The 21,204-nt window shown below is 42.9% G+C and overlaps 1 protein-coding gene across 1 annotated transcript in view; it reads left to right on the plus strand.

Annotated features, from left to right (window-relative positions):
* LOC117526663 (multidrug and toxin extrusion protein 1-like) overlaps positions 1-21,204 on the plus strand; it is a 49,242-nt gene that overhangs the window by 13,806 nt on the left and 14,232 nt on the right. The window contains exons 7-8 of the mRNA XM_034188716.1: positions 11,513-11,694; positions 18,084-18,192. Of these exons, the coding sequence (XP_034044607.1) occupies positions 11,513-11,694; positions 18,084-18,192 (291 nt within the window). The remainder of the gene's footprint in view (positions 1-11,512; positions 11,695-18,083; positions 18,193-21,204) is intronic.

Raw genomic sequence — 21,204 nt, forward strand, 5'->3', positions numbered from 1 at the left:
AGAATCAGGGAGGAAGAGAGACAGGCAGTGGAAGGAGATGGAGCGATGCTCCATGAATGAGGAACCACCTCAGACATGGTAAGGGAGACAGATTTGCCTTTAATTGCATGAAATAAGTATTTGAACACCTACGAGGGTAGGCTGAAAAGTTCTAAGACTGACTATGATGCAGTTGTCGAATTGAACAAATTCAGGGTTATTTTTCTACATAGTCTCCCTGTAACTCCACACACTTCTTCCAGCGGTGCTTGAGTGCTTCGATTCCCTTGGCATAGAAGCTTTCATCTTGAGAGTCAAAATAGTCCTCAATAGCAGCCATCACCTCATCATTGCTCTGATAGTGCTTCCCAGCCAAGTTTTTTTTCAGGTTTGGGAACAGATGAAAGTCCGAGGGTACCAAGTCAGGGGAGTATGGTCTACCAGTTCGAATCCACACTCGTGGATAGTGACCATGGCCACTGTTGACTTGTGAGCTGGGGTATTGTCTTGATGGAACAGCACCCCTTTTGTCAGCTTTCCTGGTCACTTCTTTTTGATAGCCTCGCGTAACTGTCTCAGTAGGTTAGAATAGTACTGTCCATTTATGGTTTGTCCCTTTTCAAGATAGTCCACAAACACAATGCCCTTGGCATCCCAGAAAACTGAAACCTTGACCTTCCCGCAGAAGAAACAACCTTGGCCTTCTTTGGAGGTGGTGACCTTGGGTGTTTCCACTGCATTGATTGGTTTTTTGTCTCTGGTTCAAAGTGGTGAACCCAACACTCATCCTGGGTAAGAAAACGTTCCATGTAATTGGCTGGATCCTCTTCAAATTGCACCAAGTTTGCCTTCGACGTGACTAGCCTGGTGCGTTTCTGATCAGGCGTCAGAAACGTCACGGTGGCACCCACCACGCTGACACCTTTGACATTCCAAGTTCTTCATGCAGAATGTGTTCAATTCTCTCACGGGATATTCCCACAGCATTTGCTAGCTGATTAATCATTGATCGTCTATCGTCCATCACCATTTCATGAACAAGGTCAATGTTTTTCTGGGTTGTGGCTGTTGCAGGCCGCCCAGACCTTGGGTCGTCATTAAGGCTCTCTCTGCCCCTCTTAAATTCAGCTGCCTACTTCTGCACTGTAGATATGGAGGGAGCTTCATCCCCTAATGTAGCAACCATATCCGCATGAATGTCCTTGGGCTTTAACCCCTTCTTATGCAGGTACTTAATCACACCGCGATGCCAGATTTTGTCCATTTTTGCCATTTCCCTCTACCACGAACTTTCAAACTTGGCTATGAACCACAAACTACCTCACAACCTGGAAGAAAAAAACACAGTTAGTCATCAGAAGAGTTGAACTTAATGCATGCCAAGTTTTACTGAAATGGTATTTCTCCTTCTTGGCTCTCACAGACCTGTTAGTTTTTCTTTCAAAAGCCCTCTCATTCTGCACTTGTCAGAGTTGTACAGAGTTGGACCTGACAAAGAACAACTCAGTTAACACAGAAAATAATCACGCAGGAGACACTGAATTTCTTTTCCTGAATCAGGAGAGAGCAAAACGAGCATGACCCCTCGTCACCGACCATCTCATCAGCTCTGAAGGGCCCCGCCCACTTGCTTCCTGTATTTATTAGAATAACTTGCATACACACATATGGGAAAGACAAAATACCAAACAAGTAGCGCCACAAAGTCTATTCTCACATCGATATGAAAATTGTTATGGCTTTAAAACCTCCAGTCTCATGGGGCTTCTCATAACAGCCTGCAACCCTGAACTGGCGTGCATGTCACACCACTCTCTTCTCAAGGCTGGACTGTTAATTAAAATGTACATCTTTGCTCAGCAAAAACATGGTCTTTAGCAAAACAGTTTACACTCTCACACCTTCCATGTGAGCCAAAGTTCATCTGTTCATCTTCCCGTGTGAGCAATTTAATGATTACTCAAACAGTTCAGTGAATATAATTACTTTAGCAATTCAGTGATTAACAAGTAGTAATATTAAATTAAACACATTACATAAATGAAACATGTGTATATGTATAGATGTATATAATGAGATCAAAGACAAAATCAAAGACACCAAATCAAATTAAAGACATTAGCAATTGATAACATATTGATAAATTCCCCATCATTACCCCCTGTTTATCAAAATTAATGTCTACATCCTCAACATCACAAAGCCACCACCTCAAAAGTTGGACTTTCAGTGACCCGGTCATCTTTGCAGTAACATCAAAATCTTACACTCAGGGGAAATAATACATTTAATCATCCTCTGTTCCCCATCTAAATGGGGTGACATGAACCAACATCAGCTTGCAATAAAGTGATGTAATCACGGTCAAGCAACAAATCGTCAACTGTGGTGGAAATCATCTGTTGAACCAATGACCGAATGAGAGGAATTATGCAACAGATCATAACACGTAGTGCACCTAACAGAATGATAATTGAGGTAAGTAGTTTCAACAGAATGTGATACCTTGATCCAGAAAAGAGCCATGAGGTCCAGCCATTACCAGAAACAATGTCCTTGCTTACAGTAAGTAAGTAAGTAAGTCCCTTCGGCTGCTCCCTTGTTTGCACTTGGGGTCGCCACAGCAAATCCAAGGTGGATCTGCATGTTGAATTGGCACAAGTTTTACGCCGGATGCCCTTCCTGACGCAACTCCACATTATATGGAGAAATGTGGCAGGGGTGGGATTTGAACCCGGAACCTTCTGAACTGAAACCAAGCGCATTAACCACTTGGCCACCACCCCAGTACTTCTCAATAATGTCAAATTCTGTATGGCCGGACTTATGGACCCTCCATCGTCATCATTGTCAGGGACAAATGTACAACAGCTCTCTCCTACCATGGCACACACCCCCTCCTGAGGCCACAGTTAACTCATCCAAAACCATTCGATCCCGCATTTCCATGATCCTCAGAGCTGACAACTCCGCCCTTATGCCTCTAAGAGCCTCAACAGTGGAGTTCACAAAACAGCGAAATCAGTATGTTAGTGTCTCCACTCGTAGCATGACCTTGCCCATGCCCACCCAGGGGAAGAGTGACAACAGGACCTTCTGGTCAGTAGACCACAGCTTTGCATCCTGGGGCACATCTGTTCCCCATATAGGGTCATGGGGAGCCAAATCATGCTTAAAGTGATGACTGGTCGAGAGGTGAGCGGCTACGACGTAGGAGTGCTGAGCCATGGTTATTGGGGCACATCCACCTGTCCATCCGGCGGGGAGGGCTATGAAGGCATTGTGGCCACACAGTCAGTACATGTTCACCTGAGCGTAAGTCCCTGTCGGGTCCAATGCTTGGAAGTAATCTATACACTTACCCCCATAGGGAGCTTGAGTATGATTAAAGCTTCCATCCGACAGGCGAGTGCACAGCCCCAAAATCACTTTACAGAACGGCTTAGCTACCTTGCCCAAATTGGTAATTGGAACAGAGAACAAAGGCTGGTTGTTTGCATAACAGATAAGTTGAGCTCTGGGATCAAGGAAACGATTAGTGTGCACAGGTGCTTCAAGTGACCCTTCCCCTGCTAGGATATTTTTAAATGATATGTTTTTTGGTGCCTTGATAGTGACGTAAGAGCCTCTATGTTCATGAACTGAGTGACTGAGTACCATAGGATCGACTGCTGATGCTACCACGTGTGGAAACAAAAGGCTGACGTTCAGGAGCGGCAGTGGTTTTATAAATGAGTGTGCAGCAGAGACAGGCATCAAAGAACATACATAACAGTTGTTCACATTCACTTCATTAGCCAAAAACATAGCATATCTGTACCACATGTTCACTTGATATGGGTTACATGGTGTATCAAAACTTCATGGTTTCACTTTCTTCTGGTCTGAATTGTAACGAGGTACATATATTTTTTCATACCACCACACAGTAAATGCCATGATCACAGCAATAATTGTCAAGATCATTAGCAGAGTGTGCACTTTGCAACCCGCAGTAGCAGCAAATCTTTCCATAGCTAACACAGTCTTTGAACAACCCGTTGATATTTCTCTCGCTCTCTCTTTGTTTTTTTCTTTTATTCTAGGGAGAGAGAAGACAATTCTGGTCTTAAAGATGTCTTCTTTCTTTGGTGACAGTTCAAAAGATCAGTTTGTCTGGGCTTAGGGGCTGAAGGTGACAGTTCAGTCTCAGTTCAGGTCAGCAAGGGACTGAGGGAATCAGGAACTCTTTTTATGTTATTTCCCTTGAGCTGTAGTGCATGAATCTGTACTATCATCAGTATGTGTAAAGCATGCTGCAATTGAAAGTGAAATAATGTGTCATGTACTCTGTCCTGTGCCCTATTCTTGATGTTTCTTTAATCACAGGTACACAGGAATAGAATAGGATTTTCTCATGGTGTGTTCTCAAAGAAGTGGACTCGTCTGCTTCTTTGTCTGGGTCGCATCAGTGCCCTATTTCAAGCTTGTAGTCCGTCTGCTTCTGATCCACCCTGACCGTTGCTGGTTTCTTGTCTGCTTCAGGACCCTGGATAGGCTTAGGTGTCATATCTGGTTCACCTTTTGGTCTTTGTCTTTGTTCACTCTGGTCACTCTCCCTCTGCTATGACGTGCTTCCAGCCGTTGCTGGACCCGTAGGCCATCAGCCGACACTGTTACACGTCGTTCTCCTTGTCTGAGTCACAATCTTTCAGGTATGTTTGTCTTTTGCAGTGGGATAGGTGCACCCAAGATGACCTCTCTGCAATTTTCACTGCAGTGGAGGTGGTTAGCAGCACTCGGAATGGACCCTCCCACCTCGGATATGACCAGTTCTTTCTCTTAATGGTCTTTATCAGCACCCAATCACTGATCTGGATCTGATTTCCAGGGTCCTGCACAGAAACAGGAGAGTCTAGTATCGTGTTAAAATGTATGACATTCTTATGGGACAACACACGTGTCATATAATCAACTAATTCCTCATCTTCACTGTCAGGCCCAGCTATTTTCTGTAAGTCTGGTATTCTGTAGGGCCTGTCATACAAAATTTCAAATGGTGTAAGGCCAGTCTCTGCAGTGGGTGTTATGTGCATATACAATTTCACCAAATCTAAACAATAAACCCAATTTCTCCCCATTTCTTCCATGCATTTCCTAAGCCTACTCTTAATGGTCCCATTTGTTCTTTTCACTAAACCTGCACTTTGAGGATGATAAGCGCAGTGTGTTTTTGCATTTATTTTCAGGAGATCCGTTAAGTGCTGGATGGTTTTACTTACAAAATGTGTGCCATTATCACTGTACAATGTTTCAGGTATCCCATGTCTTGGGATTATATCTCTACAAAGAATTTTTGCAACTGTCAGAGCATCTGCATGTTTAACAGGGAATACCTCTACCCACTTACTCTATGCATCAATCAATACTAAGCAATATTTTTCCCTTCACATTGGTTCAGTTCAATAAAATCCATATGGATTATTTGGAACAGGTATTGAGGTGTTGGAAATTTCCCTCGTTTTGGCCTCTCATTCCCCTGCAGGTTATGCTTTGCGCAAATTAGATATGCTCTGCAGTAATGTTTTGCATATGCCTGGAATCCAAACATCAAAAAATGTTTATCAACCAGTCCAACCATCCCAGCCATGGAGACATGGCACAGTCCATGACTTAAAACAGCGGCCCACCTAAAAAGGCTGCGGGGCAGGACTTGTTTGTTCGAGGATCAGGCATACACACCATCAGCATTTTGGTGGACATTGTGACGCCCCCAAAGAGCTTTTTCTGATGCCGGAGCATGATTTTGCATGTCCTTAAGAATCTGTAAATCCAGGCTGTCAGCTGCAGAAAACAGAACCGTCAGCATACACTGGGCTGCAGTTTTGGCAGTCTCAGCTGCAAAACGATTCCCACAGGAGACGGGGTCCTGACCAGTAGTGTGCACAGCACACTTACAAATCGCAACAGCTGCAGGCAGCTGGACTGCTTTCAGCAATGACAGCAAAAGATCTTTGTGCAAAATCAGCTTCCCAGATGATGTAATCATCCCTCTATTTTTTCAATATTGAACAAAAACATGGACCATGGAGAAGGCATACTGACTATCGGTGTATATAGTCACTCTCTTTCCTTTCATTAACTTGCAAGCCTCCATCAAGGCTATGAGCTCTGCAGCCTGGGCCGACAAATGGTTAGGTAAAGGTTGTGCAATAAGTATTTTGTAGGTCGAGACAACAGCATAGCCTGTAGCATTAGTACCATTCGGGTTTTTCTTGCAAGACCCATCGACAAAAATAATTTCAGAATGTGGCAGTGGGACATCCCTCAAATCTGAAAGGGGCTTATGAATTTCCTCAGAGTCAGCAAGACAGTCATGTGGCTCGCCTTCGCCTTCACCCTCAACCGGGAGGAGTGTGGCTGGATTTAAAACAGAACATCTCTCCACAATGAGATGTGGTTCAGACAACAAAGTGGTCATACATGATAAATGTCTGACTGGAGATTTGTCTGTAACAAGAGTGCAGACACAGCATGTGGCACTTTCAATGTCAATGAATGGAACAAAACTACTCCGGCAGAAGCTTGGACAGCCAGAGAAGCTGCAACCACCGCACAGACACAAGGTGGTAGAGCCCTAGCCACAGGGTCCAAACTGGTGGAGTAAAAAGCCACCAGTCTCAGCTTACCGCCATGCTGCTGTGTGAGCACTGATGTCATGAAATCCCCTTTGCAATCAACCATTTGAACAAAAGGTTTACTATAATCTGGCCGGGCCACTGTCGTGCTGGAAGTTAAGGCCTTTTTAACATCACAGAAAGCCTGCTCAGCTTGTTCTGTCCATGTCAAAACTGCAGACATGGGAAGATTTTCCCCATAAATCATGTTTAACAGAGGCCCAGTTATCTCAGCAAAATTTGGTATCCACTGCCTGCAATAGTTAGCCAGGCCTAGAAAGAACATCATCTGTGTCTTTGTCAGTGGTTTAGGAGCCTGCAAAATAGTTGTTTTTCTATCTTCGAGAATAGTGTGGCTTCCCGCACTAAGATTATGTCCCAAGTATTTTACCTGTGATTGACAATACTGGAGTTTATTCTTGCTGGCTTTGTGACCGCCTTGTGTCAAAAAGGTCAGTAAGGCTAAAGTGTCTTGAGCCTGTTTTGTCTCTCATGCGACCAAAATGTCATCAACATATAACAATATTTGGCTTCCACAAGGTGGAATAAATTTTGCCAAATTGCTCATCATGGCTTGTGAAAAAATAGTAGGGCTTTCAGCAAAGCCCTGAGGCAATCTGGTATATGTGTATCTTTTTCCCTCAAATGTGAATGCAAACCAAAACGCATTGCTTATATCTACTACTGAAAAGCATTTAGCTTGTGGATTTAATGAGTTCAGCAGCGTGTGTGGATCTGGAACACATGGGGGCCTTTGGACCACAGCAGCATTAACCGCTTGGAGGTCTTGCACCATTCTCCATCCTACGGAGGGGGGTGCTTTTTTCACTGGAAATATTGGTGTATTGCAAGGTGAATCTGGGCATTCAATCAACACTCCTGCAGACAGCAAGGCTTCAATTACAGGCCTTATGCCTTCAACAGCATCAGGTTTTGGGGGTACTGTCGCATACAAGGTCTGTATTCAGTTTTAGGTCGTATCTGAATCAGTTGTATTCCGTAATCAGTCCCACATCAGCAGGTCCCTGAGACCACAAACATTCAGGAACAGTGGCTAGATCAATCAATTTCTGACAGCAACTGCATGGTTCACCTCCGTGCAGGATCTCCATGCATATGAACTGCAGCCTGTGCTGGGACAATCCAGTTTAGTCTGTACCGGTAAGCATCCAGTCCTGAACTGTATTCTTCTCTGTATTTTGTCACAGTCCAGTCTCTTGCGGCCATACATCTCATCACAAACAATCCTACGTCAGACCATGAAGCATCAGGTGTTTTTGCCAGGGAGATGTGGGAGTCAGAATAACCAATAAAACATGCCATATCGTCTCTGGGAATACACACCCCCACCTCATTCATGCCCTGACCATCTGAAAACATGTACAACAATGACAGCAGGGCCGGTGAAAATGTTTGTAATCTTTCATCATATTTTTGATCAAATCCAGGAGACAGTTTATAGTGCATGGTTACATGCAGGCCGTCATTTGGCAGAAACTCAGTAGAATTGGGATGTGCAAGTGCTTTAACTTGTCTTAGTAATGTGTCTGGGACACAATGTGGAGGCCCCGGGGATATATCAAAGGATCAATAATAACGCGAGAACCCCAGGGCTTCTGTCACATACAGTAGTGTTCAGAATAATAGTAGTGCTATGTGACTAAAAAGATTAATCCAGGTTTTGAGTATATTTCTTATTGTTACATGGGAAACAAGGTACCAGTAGATTCAGTAGATTCTCACAAATCTAAGAAGACCAAGCATTCATGGTATGCACACTCTTAAGGCTATGAAATTGGGCTATTAGTAAAAAAGTTCAGAGTGAAGACAGTGAAGCATGGTGGTGCAAGCATCCTGATATGGGCATGTTTCTCCTACTATGGTGTTGGGCCTATATATCGCATACAAGGTATCATGGATCAGTTTGGATATGTCAAAATACTTGAAGAGGTCATGTTGCCTTATGCTGAAGAGGACATGCCCTTGAAATGGGTGTTTCAACAAGACAATGACTCCAAGCACATTAGTAAACAAGCAAAATCTTGGTTCCAAACCAACAAAATTAATGCCTCGTAGATGTGAATAAATCATGAAAAACTGTGGTTATACAACTAAATACTAGTTTAGTGATTCACAGGATTGCTAAAAAAGCAGTTTGAACATAATAGTTTTGAGTTTGTAGTGTCAACAGCAGATGCTACTATTATTGTGAACACCCCCTTTTCTACTTTTTTAACTAATAGCCCAATTTCATAGCCTTAAGAGTGTGCATATCATGAATGCTTGGTCTTGTTGGATTTGTGAGAATCTACTGAATCTACTGGTACCTTGTTTCCCATGTAACAATAAGAAATATACTCAAAACCTGGATTAATCTTTTTAGTCACATAGCACTACTATTATTCTGAACACTACTGTAAAGATTTCCTGCCATTAACTCATCCTGCCTTTTGATCATCATTTGGCCTGTTGGGGTCGCAATGATGCTGTGTCCTAGTGCTGTCATGACATCATGTCCCAAGAGATTAGAGGGACAGCATGGATGGATGAGAACTGATACTTTGCAGGTTTTACCCCTAAGGGTCAAGAATTGTAACAGGTTGTGACATTGGCACACATATAACTCTTCCACTAGCAGTTCTCACCTCCAAATAGTGGCCCCTATTCCTGAGACCCAACCCATGATCCCTGCAGGCAGTCACACATGCTCCAGAGTCACATAAAAATTCAGTGTCAACTCCATTCACCCGCAAGGTCACAACAAGTCTGGTAGGGTCATCTGAAAGCAATATATCCCTCAATGCACACAGGTCATCTGCACTACACTCCAACTCGTCCACCTCCACTGCTGTCTCATGTCCTTCATCTACATGCTGAAACTGATCAGTATTATTCACCCTGGTGGTCAGTCATGCCTTCCCTGAAGTGGGAGGGTGGTCCAGAGGACCTGGCTGTGTGCCGCGCGAAATGGCCAGGTTTATGACACCTCCAGCACACTTCATCCTTACTGAATCCACCAAAGTCACCACGTCTCGGCCACCCCCGGCCTCTACCCCTCCCACTAAAGGTCCCTCGTCCTCGTCCAGAAAGCAAAATTTCTCCTGCTTGTGTCCCGCCAGTTATCATTATGTCTCCTGAGGTCTTAGTCTTCTTTTTCGTCTGTGTAACTATTTTGGCATGCATAGCATGATTAATGTATTCTGCCAATGTTCCACTGGCAAGTCCAATATAATGCTTATTCACCCACTGATGTATGAATGTGTTGGAATTTGCATGCAGTGCATTTTTTAGTTGCTGCCTGTATGGTCCCTTATCATCATTATCCTCCTGCAGCCTACTGTCTGCTTTAAACACTTTTGTCATTCTTATGATGTAATCTTCGAACAGCTCACCATCTTTTAGTTTTGCTTTCCCAATCTCACAGTAATCTGCTCTCTTCTTGAATTTAGTTCTGATTCGTCCACATACAGCTGTCACCTTAGTGTTCAGATCTGTACTGCCTGGTGCTAAGATCTGAGGGGGGTCATTTGAGTCCATGGGCGTCCAATCTCCCCTCCCCACTGCCCAATGTTTTTGCAGGGCTGTCATTAAAACCTGCTGTGTTTCAACACCATTGAGATGATATGACAGGTCAGGCTTTCACATGCTTTCCTCACATCCTCCTGAGTCCAGGTGCGATATACCATCATTGTCGGATTATCATCAGCACCTGTCCGCAGATTTGCTACCTCAATTAAGGGACACATCTCTGCCCCAACATGATGCATTTGTGGTTTCTGCTTTTGCTTCTGTGGTGCTTTCTGAGCAAGTAGAGTGGGAGGTAAAATTTTACCATCCCTCAATTTCATTGGAGGGGTTAGAGTAGGGGGGTCCTCAGTATAGTGCTGAAACATGGGTGGTTTGTCTTCTGGTGACTGGTGAGAATATGGAGGTGGAGATGGCGGGTCAGGCTTTTGCTTCACACCTTACAGTGTTTAAGTCAAGAGATGAACCAAAAAGACATTACGGGGTTTTTTCTCACACTGACTCTCAGCCACACGCCACATGTGCACATAAAGAAATTCAGTTCTCACCCGTGATCAAACTCCGCCAATGAAATTCGAATGCCTTCACCCCGGTAAGCGCCGACCCGTCAGGGAGGAGACCCGTCCCCTGGAAAAGGGTCTGTGGGAACTGGTCCTGGCCGCAGCCGCGGTCTCCATGGGGTCCTCCGTCATGGGCTGACAGCTCTCCGATCTATTGGCACCCGGCTCCGAAGGACCAAGATGTCAGAGTTATACAGAGTTGGACCTGAAAAAGACAATGATGGAGGATCCATAAGTCTGGCCATACAGAATTTGACATTATTGAGAAGTACAGTAGGAAAGGACTTTGTTTCTGGTAATGGCTGGACCTCATGGCTCTTTTCTGGATCATGGTATCACATTCTGTTGAAACTACTTACCCCAGTTATCATTCTGTTAGGTGCACTAAGTGTTATGATCTGTTGCATAATTCCTCTCGTTCGGTCATTGGTTCAACAGAAGATTTCCACCACAGTTGACGGATTGTTGCAATAAAGTGATGTATTCATGATCTAGCAGCAATCTATCTATGGTGAAAATTTTGTAAAAATCCGTGCAGTAGTTTTGATGTAATCTTGCTAACAGACAGACAGACAAATAAATAAATAAACACCAATGATTTTATTATGAAATAATAAATATGAAAATCATACAATGTGATTTTCTGAATTTTTTTAGATTCTGTCTCTCACAGTTGAAGTGTACCTATGATAAAAATTACAGACCTCTCTATTCTTTATAGGTGGGAACACTTGCAAAATCAACAGTGGACGAAATACTTACTTGCCTCACTGTATGACCTCTGACCCACAGGTTGGTCACTGGACTGTCTGCAGGAGTGGGGTCTCTTCGTGAAATTGGCCATTCCCAGCATGTTTATGGTTTGTCTGGAGTGGTGGATGTTTGAAGTGGGAGGATTCCTGTCTGGATTGATTAGTGAAGCTGAACTGGGAGCACAGTCCATATCATACCAACTTGCCATCATGACCTACATGGTAACTCCTCTGTTTCCTCACTTTAATGACAAATTACAGATGAAAGGTAAGAACGACAGAAGCAACAAAATTTAAGAGATTAAAATGTATTTGATAAAAATAAATATAAATATTGGAAATAACTATTGGAGTGATAAATATATCAAGTGATTTGATTCATTTAATGTCAATTTGATTAAAACAGTCCCGATACACTGACAACACACACACACACACACACACACACACACACACACACACACACTAGCGTGTTGGCCATGGGGATCCATGGGCTTGAGATTGGGTAGTGTTTATAAAACAGCTATCTGACATTTACAATGGTGGTAATAAGTTGTGTAAAATTTCTATAATGACTTGTAATGGCATGTGAGTCCAGAATGTTTTTAGAACATCAACAGTTTTTTTGAAGGAGAACTCAACCCTTTTATTCCCTGTTAATTTTTAATGTTAATTTACTGGCTTGATGTACATACAATTGTTTAGGTTCTTGTTATCATATACACACAATTATTATTATTATTATTATTATTATTATTATTATTATTGTTATTATTATTATTTATTTATTTATTTATTTATTTACCCTGTCTGCATATATAGTAATGGTAAATGCTGGCAGAACCGTTTATATACATATATACACATACCTGTAGTGCATGAGGGCAATTCTATGGTAACAGAATTACAACAGCAGCAAAATCTGGACATATGGCATCTAACCATGACAGATTAGCTCAGATTGTAATGACGTTACCGTAGAATTGCCCTTGAGTGAATGTGGTGTGTGTGTGTGACCTTCACTTGCCCTTCCTGATCAGCCTACAACATTTTATTTAAAGCTAACAGATAACTTCTATCAGAAAGAAGTGACCACCAAAACAACAAGAAGACAGATAATAACAAAAGACAAGTGGTGACAGTAATAACTGTGAAGAAAAGTGAGACACCAAAGAGATGGAATCCCAACAATATAACATATCAGGACAAACGACCACAGATGAACAAGCAGTGACAGCAACAGTCTGTTGTCTAGTTAGTGGGAAACACACAAGACTCCCCCAACACAGCCAGCAGGACTCCCCATGACCCCACCCCAGGCCCTCAGCCTCCCCCCCGACCCCACACCAAATATCAAAGCCAGGATCAAGAGACAACCCAAGTGAGAGAAGAATACCCCCCCCCCCCCACCCCGGCAGAGACCACAGCCCCCTCCCTCAAGCACCCCCCAGTGTCATCACATGCGCCCCACCACAACACCCACCTCCCCAACAGGCCGCAGCACACTGGGTCCCACAAGCCCCAGAGTAGGGCCCCAAGACCACAGCAGAACAGGACAGATGGCCCACACCCTACACCAATGTGCCAGACATCCTCAGCCATCTGGGGCTGACCCCACATGCTACACTGACCCTACATAACAGACCCACCCTTGTTATAATTAATCTCCCTTGGTGTGTGCAACCCCATAAGTGAGCAAGAATAAAGCGTTGCATTAAAAGCAGGGCAGGAATGGCAGGTGGCAGACTGCTGTGGGAGGCCGAGGCACACTGCTGCACCACAGCCTGACCTGCAAATCCACCACCGCCTAGTGACCCCAACTCTAAATTTGTGAATGTGTTTACTAAATGTGTAGAAATAAAGTGTATGCATTAAAATGGCAGGGCAAATGGTGGCTGCCATGGGAGGCTGCAGTGCACTGCTGCGCCACAGTCTGCCACACAAACCCATCACCAACACCTGACCCCGCACCTAAATGAACCCTATAATGTGCTACTTAAAACCCAATATAATGTGCGTGCAAGTACTAAGCTGATGAAGTGCATTAAAATGGTATGATACATGTGGCCAATCCCAAGCAGCCAACGGAAGGGAGCGGGCTGCTCACCCCGGCCCCACACAACCCCACGACCCACCCCCAGACCCAAGGGAGGTGCGAGGTCAACCACGAGACAGGGGGGCAGTGGGCAGTCCCGGAGGAGCACCAGAAGGGGGAGAACAAACTAACAGGGGATACAGGGCGCAAAGAAGCCAGAGAAGGATGAGCCACCCCGCAGGGCAGTCCCCCGACCAGAGAAGGCATGAGATGAGGCCCAAGAGTGACAGGGGCAACCAAGGAGCAGGAGGGAGACAGGCAGGCCCCACATACTCAGAGGGAAAGGCAGGGGTATGGAAGGCCACACATGCACCGTGCCCCGGGGAGAGGCATGCACCCCCCTGCCCAGGCACCAGACCCCAGCCCTCCCACAGCAGAGTAGGCAAAACTCCCACCCGAAAAGGAACATCAGCTGCCCAATTTGGTTTTAATGGACCAGAATGGAAATAAGTGTTTTCACTTTCTTTCGTCATCCGTGTGTTTTAAGGTATTTGCAATTATTTTATGTATTTAAATTGAACTTTCGAAATAAAATCACGCACACATGTGCACTCACTATATATATATATATATATATACAACAGCCCCCCTGCTGTTTTGCAGTGTGAGTTCAGAATGTAAATATTCTTCAGCGTTGATAGCTCATATATGTAACTTCAAAATACATAAGCATACTAAACAGCAAATAGTAATTTGTCGCAGTTTCAGCGTGTTCAAAGCCGCACACATGCACACAGAGGCCATTTTGATATTAGAATACACACATACATACACACACACACACACACTGCATGTATGTGGCACAGTTTGTGTTTGGGGTGAACTACCACAGTAAAAAGCAATCAACACCAAACTTGGCATGGTGACTGGGGGCATAGTCAACCTTATATAGGCTTTAAAGGATTACGTCAAAACTACTTCACGGATTCTCACCAAATTTTCAACACCAATACTTACACTCAACAAAAATATAAACGCAACACTTTTGGTTTTGCTCCCATTTTGTATGAGATGAACTCAAAGACCTAAAACTTATTCCACATACACAATATCACCATTTCCCTCAAATATTGTTCACAAACCAGTCTAAATCTGTGATAGTGAGCACTTCTCCTTTGCTGAGATAATCCATCCCACCTCACAGGTGTGCCATACCAAGATGCTGATTAGACACCATGATTAGTGCACAGGTGTGCCTTAGACTGTCCACAATAAAAGGCCACTCTGAAAGGTGCAGTTTTGTTTTATTGGGGGGGGGGGGGGGACCAGTCAGTATCTGGTGTGACCACCATTTGCCTCATGCAGTGCAACACATCTCCTTCGCATAGAATTGAAGAGAACACCTCTCCAACGTGCCAGACACCAGCGAATGTGAGCATTTGCCCACTCAAGTCAGTTACGACGACGAACTGGAGTCAGGTCGAGACCCCGATGAGGATGACGAGCATGCAGATGAGTTTCCCTGAGACGGTTTCTGACAGTTTGTGCAGAAATTCTTTGGTTATGCAAACCGATTGTTTCAGCAGCTGTCCGAGTGGCTGGTCTCAGACGATCTTGGAGGTGAACATGCTGGATGTGGAGGTCCTGGGCTGGTGTGGTTACACGTGGTCTGCGGTTGTGAGGCTGGTTGGATGTACTTCCAAATTCTCTGAAACGCCTTTGGACACGGCTTATGGTAGAGACATGAACATTCAATACACGAGCAACAGCTCTGGTTGACATTCCTGCTGTCAGCATGCCAATTGCACGCTCCCTCAAATCTTGCGACATCTGTGGCATTGTGCTGTGTGATAAAACTGCACCTTTCAGAGTGGCTTTTTATTGTGGGCAGTCTAAGGCACACCTGTGCACTAATCATGGTGTCTAATCAGTATTTTGATATGGCACACCTGTGAGGTGGGATGGATTATCTCAGCAATGGAGAAGTGCTCACTGTCATGGATTTAGACTGGTTTGTGAACAATATTTGAGGGAAATGGTGATATTGTGTATGTGGAAAAAGTTTTAGATCTTTGAGTTCATCTCATACAAAATGGGAGCAAAACCAAAAGTGTTGCGTATATATTTTTGTTGAGTATATTATGCCAGGGAAGACTCCCCTGAATTTTGGAGGTGATCCGAATCCCGATTCTGGATCAAGATTTCACTTTATATACGCTTTGAAAGATTACGACAAAACTACTAAATGGAGTCTCACCAAATTTGCACAACAGATAGATATTAGGGCAAGAAAAACTCCACTGAATTTTGGAGGTGATCCAGATCCAGATCTGGATTCTGGATCAAGATTCGCTTCACATAGGTTTTGAAGGATTATGTCAAAACTACTTTGAAGGATTACATCAGCCACTACACCCTGCTATTGAGGTGGGTGCCATCACTGAGGTATTACTTAGATTTGCAGAATTTCATAGTATCTCAGTCAGCGTGCTGACGAAACTCGTAATGTCTACTTAAAGCACAACCTGCTTATCTGATCCTATACCAACAAAAGTGTTTAAGGATCTGTGTCCGACTCTTGGGCCATCTGTGCTGGAAATTATTAATCTCTCATTAAATTCTGGATCTGTTCCTAAGTGTTTCAAATCTGCAGTCATTAAACCTTTACTTACAAAATCTAATCTTGCCCCAAGTGTATTGAAAAACTACAGGCCAATTTCAAATCTATCATTATGCTCTAAAATTCTGGAAAATGTGGTTTCACGGCAGCTCGTGGACCACCTTGCTGAGAATAATCTCTTTGAGCCACTGCAGTCTGCTTTTAGAAAATATCATTCCATAAAAATGGTGAATGATCTTCTGCTTGCAAAGGATTCTGACACCACTATGGTTCTGCTGCTGTTGGATCTCAGTGCTGAGTTTGATACCGTGGATCATCATATTCTACTCGAAAGGCTGGAGAATCATTTTGGGATTACTGGGAGTGCCCTTGCGTGGTTGATGTCATACCTAACCAGTCATTCTCACTGTGTTTTGTCCAACAGCACTACCTCTAACCTTAGTGACATGAAATTTGAGGTTCCACAGGGGTCTATCTTAGGCCCCCTAATTTTCTCCCTTTATATAGCATCCCTTGGGCACATATTGCAGCATTTTGGGATTACCTTTCACTGCTATGCTGATGATACTCAGTTATATATGCTGATAACTGCTGATCTCATCCACATAAAATCCTTAGAAAATTGCCTTGCATCAGTGAGAAGCTGGATGTCTAGCAACTTCCTACTTTTAAACTCCGATAAGACTGAAATGATGGTTCTTGGTCCAGTGAAACATTGGAATCAATTTGACCAGCTAATGCTTAGCCTAGGCTCGTGTGTCATACATTGCACTGGCAAAGTGACGAACCTTGGTGTAATTTCTAATCCTACGTTGTCCTTTGACCTCCACATTAGAGATATTATGAGGACTGCTTTCTTTCACCTGCAAAATATAGTTAAGATTCATCCTATCCTGTCTATGGCTGATGCTGAGACCCTGATTCATGCGTTTGTCTTTTCTAGACTGGACTACCGCAATGTTCTATTTTCTGGTTTACCTCAGTCCAGCATTAGAGGTCTCCAATTGGTTCAAAATGCTGGACCAAACTTTAGACATGAAGCAGAACATTTAAGCATATTACACCCATTTTGGCATCTCTTCACTAGCTTCCTGTCCCTGTGAGATCAGATATTAACATTCTGCTACTAGCCTATAAAACTGTTCCCTTTCATATGGCTAGCATACTGGCATAGTATGGTACTATGCTTTTTACTCTTAAATTCATTTAATCAGGAACCAGAGCGTGCCATGGCCTCAACTTTATCTAAATTCTGGGTCTTTTTGTGAAGCTTAGGGCTAGTGGCCGGCGATCACCTTTGTATTTCTTTTGATTTTCTTGTTGCTTCATGCTGAAAAATTATACTGTATTTGTTGTCTCTCTGATGCCTAGTTCTGTTTTCTCTCTCTCTCTCTCTCTCTCTCTCTCTCTGTTTGAGGTGTAGCTCCATCCAGAGAAATTTTCACCACAGATAGATATTAGGTCATAGAAGACTCCCATAAATTTTGGAGGTGATCTGGATTCAAATCCGGATTCTGGATCAAAATTTCACTTTATATACACTTTGAAGGATTATGTCAAAATTACTTCACGGATTCTCACCAAATTTGCACCACAGATAGATATTAGGGCATGGAGGACTCCACTAAAACTGTGGAGGTGATCTAGATCTGGATTCTGGATCAATATTTCACTTTGTGTAGGATTTGAACAATTACTTCAAAACTACTTCATAGATTCTCACCAAATTTGCACCACAGATAGAATGAATGAATGAATTGACTGAATTTATTTGGCACACAGACTCAGGAATAACAAAAAACTGATAAATAAGAATTCAACAGATAGATATTTTGGCATGGAAGACTTCACTGAATTTTGGATCTGTTGTGGTGGACCAGGGTTGCTCAGCTAATATATATTTATACATCAAAGATGAGCACAAATAATGTTACATATGCAATTTTTTTCCCACAGATTCCATTGGGGTTCTCTGCTGCTGCCAGTGTACGTGTTGGAAATGCACTTGGTGCAGGAAACATAGAGCAGGCCAAACTGTCTTCCACAGTCTCCATCGTCTGTATATGTAAGCCAATGCATTCATAGGAGTGGCTTATTTGTTTTATATCACACACACACACACGCACGCACGCACACACACACACACACACAGAGGCAGGTCTTTCTAATTTGAGCCAAGTACACGGGGGCATGAAATCAAACAAAAAACACCCTTAACATACAGTGACAGTATGCGTAGTATGCTTATGCTATGTGCTATGATATGTGGCACCAGTCCATGCTCACACATCTGAAGGGTTATGGCAAATATTAGGATTTTTCACCAGTAAAATCTTCCCAATTTTATAAAACCATGAATCCAATTTTAGGGCCCCTTCACACATAACACGATTGAATCAAATCAAATCAAATCAATTTTATTTATATAGCGCCAAATCACAACAAACAGTTGCCCCAAGGCGCTTTATATTGTAAGGCAAGGCCATACAATAATTACAGAAAAACCCCAACGGTCAAAACGACCCCCTGTGAGCAAGCACTTGGCTACAGTGGGAAGGAAAAACTCCCTTTTAACAGGAAGAAACCTCCAGCAGAACCAGGCTCAGGGAGGGGCAGTCCTCCGCTGGGACTGGTTGGGGCTGAGGGAGAGAACCAGGAAAAAGACATGCTGTGGAGGGGAGCAGAGATCGATCACTAATGATTAAATGCAGAGTGGTGCATACAGAGCAAAAAGAGAAAGAAACACTCAGTGCATCATGGGAACCCCCCAGCAGTCTAAGTCTATAGCAGCATAACTAAGGGATGGTTCAGGGTCACCTGATCCAGCCCTAACTATAAGCTTTAGCAAAAAGGAAAGTTTTAAGCCTAATCTTAAAAGTAGAGAGGGTGTCTGTCTCCCTGATCTGAATTGGGAGCTGGTTCCAGAGGAGAGGAGCCTGAAAGCTGAAGGCTCTGCCTCCCATTCTACTCTTACAAACCCTAGGAACTACAAGTAAGCCTGCAGTCTGAGAGCGAAGTGCTCTATTGGGGTGATATGGTACTATGAGGTCCATAAGATAAGATGGGACCTGATTATTCAAAACCTTATAAGTAAGAAGAAGAATTTTAAATTCTATTCTAGAATTAACAGGAAGCCAATGAAGAGAGGCCAATATGGGTGAGATATGCTCTCTTCTTCTAGTCCCTGTCAGTACTCTAGCTGCAGCATTTTGAATTAACTGAAGGCTTTTCAGGGAACTTTTAGGACAACCTGATAATAATGAATTACAATAGTCCAGCCTAGAAGAAATAAATGCATGAATTAGTTTTTCAGCATCACTGTGAGACAAGACCTTTCTAATTTTAGAGATATTGCGCAAATGCAAAAAAACAGTCCTACATATTTGCTTAATATGCGCATTGAATGACATATCCTGATCAAAAATGACTCCAAGATTTCTCACAGTATTACTAGAGGTCAGGGTAATGCCATCCAGAGTAAGGATCTGGTTAGACACCATGTTTCTAAGATTTGTGGGGCCAAGTACAATAACTTCAGTTTTATCTGAGTTTAAAAGCAGGAAATTAGAGGTCATCCATGTCTTTATGTCTGTTAGACAATCCTGCAGTTTAGCTAATTGGTGTGTGTCCTCTGGCTTCATGGATAGATAAAGCTGGGTATCATCTGCGTAACAATGAAAATTTAAGCAATGCTTTCGAATAATACTGCCTAAGGGAAGCATGTATAAAGTGAATAAAATTGGTCCTAGCACAGAACCTTGTGGAACTCCATAATTAACCTTAGTCTGTGAAGAAGATTCCCCATTTACATGAACAAATTGTAATCTATTAGATAAATATGATTCAAACCACCGCAGTGCAGTGCCTTTAATACCTATGGCATGCTCTAATCTCTGTAATTTTATGGTCAACAGCATCAAAAGCAGCACTGAGGTCTAACTGGACGAGCACAGAGATGAGTCCACTGTCTGAGGACATAAGAAGATCATTTGTAACCTTCACTAATGCTGTTTCTGTACTATGATGAATTCTAAAACCTGACTGAAACTCTTCAAATAGACCATTCCTCTGCAGATGATCAGTTAGCTGTTTTACAACTACCCTTTCAAGAATTTTTGAGAGAAAAGGAAGGTTGGAGATTGGCCTATAATTAGCTAAGATAGCTGGGTCAAGTGATGGCTTTTTAAGTAATGGTTTAATTACTGCCACCTTAAAAGCCTGTGGTACATACCCAACTAATAAAGATAGATTGATCATATTTAAGATCGAAGCATTAATTAATGGTAGGGCTTCCTTGAGCAGCCTGGTAGGAATGGGGTCTAATAGACATGTTGATGGTTTGGAGGAAGTAACTAATGAAAATAACTCAGACAGAACAATCGGAGAGAAAGAGTCTAACCAAATGCCGGCATCACTGAAAGCAGCCAAAGATAACGATATGTCTTTGGGATGGTTATGAGTAATTTTTTCTCTAATAGTTAAAATTTTATTAGCAAAGAAAGTCATGAAGTCATTACTAGTTAAAGTTAAAGGAATACTCGGCTCAATAGAGCTCTGACTCTTTGTCAGCCTGGCTACAGTGCTGAAAAGAAACCTGGGGTTGTTCTTATTTTGTTCAATTAGTGATGAGTAGTAAGATGTCCTAGCTTTACAGAGGGCTTTTTTATAGAGCAACAGACTCTTTTTCCAGGCTAAGTGAAGATCTTCTAAATTAGTGAGACGCCATTTCCTCTCCAACTTACGGGTTATCTGCTTTAAGCTGCGAGTTTGTGAGTTATACCACGGAGTCAGGCACTTCTGATTTAAGGCTCTCTTTTTCAGACGAGCTACAGCATCCAAAGTTGTCTTCAATGAGGATGTAAAACTATTGACGAGATACTCTATCTCACTCACAGAGTTTAGGTAGCTACTCTGCACTGTGTTGGTATATGGCATTGGAGAACATGAAGAAGGAATCATATCCTTAAACCTAGTTATAGCGCTTTCTGAAAGACTTCTAGTGTAATGAAACTTATTCCCCACTGCTGGGTAGTCCATCAGAGTAAATGTAAATGTTATTAAGAAATGATCAGACAGA

Source organism: Thalassophryne amazonica, chromosome 15 (assembly GCF_902500255.1).
Source record: "Thalassophryne amazonica chromosome 15, fThaAma1.1, whole genome shotgun sequence".
Lineage (NCBI taxonomy): Eukaryota > Metazoa > Chordata > Actinopteri > Batrachoidiformes > Batrachoididae > Thalassophryne > Thalassophryne amazonica.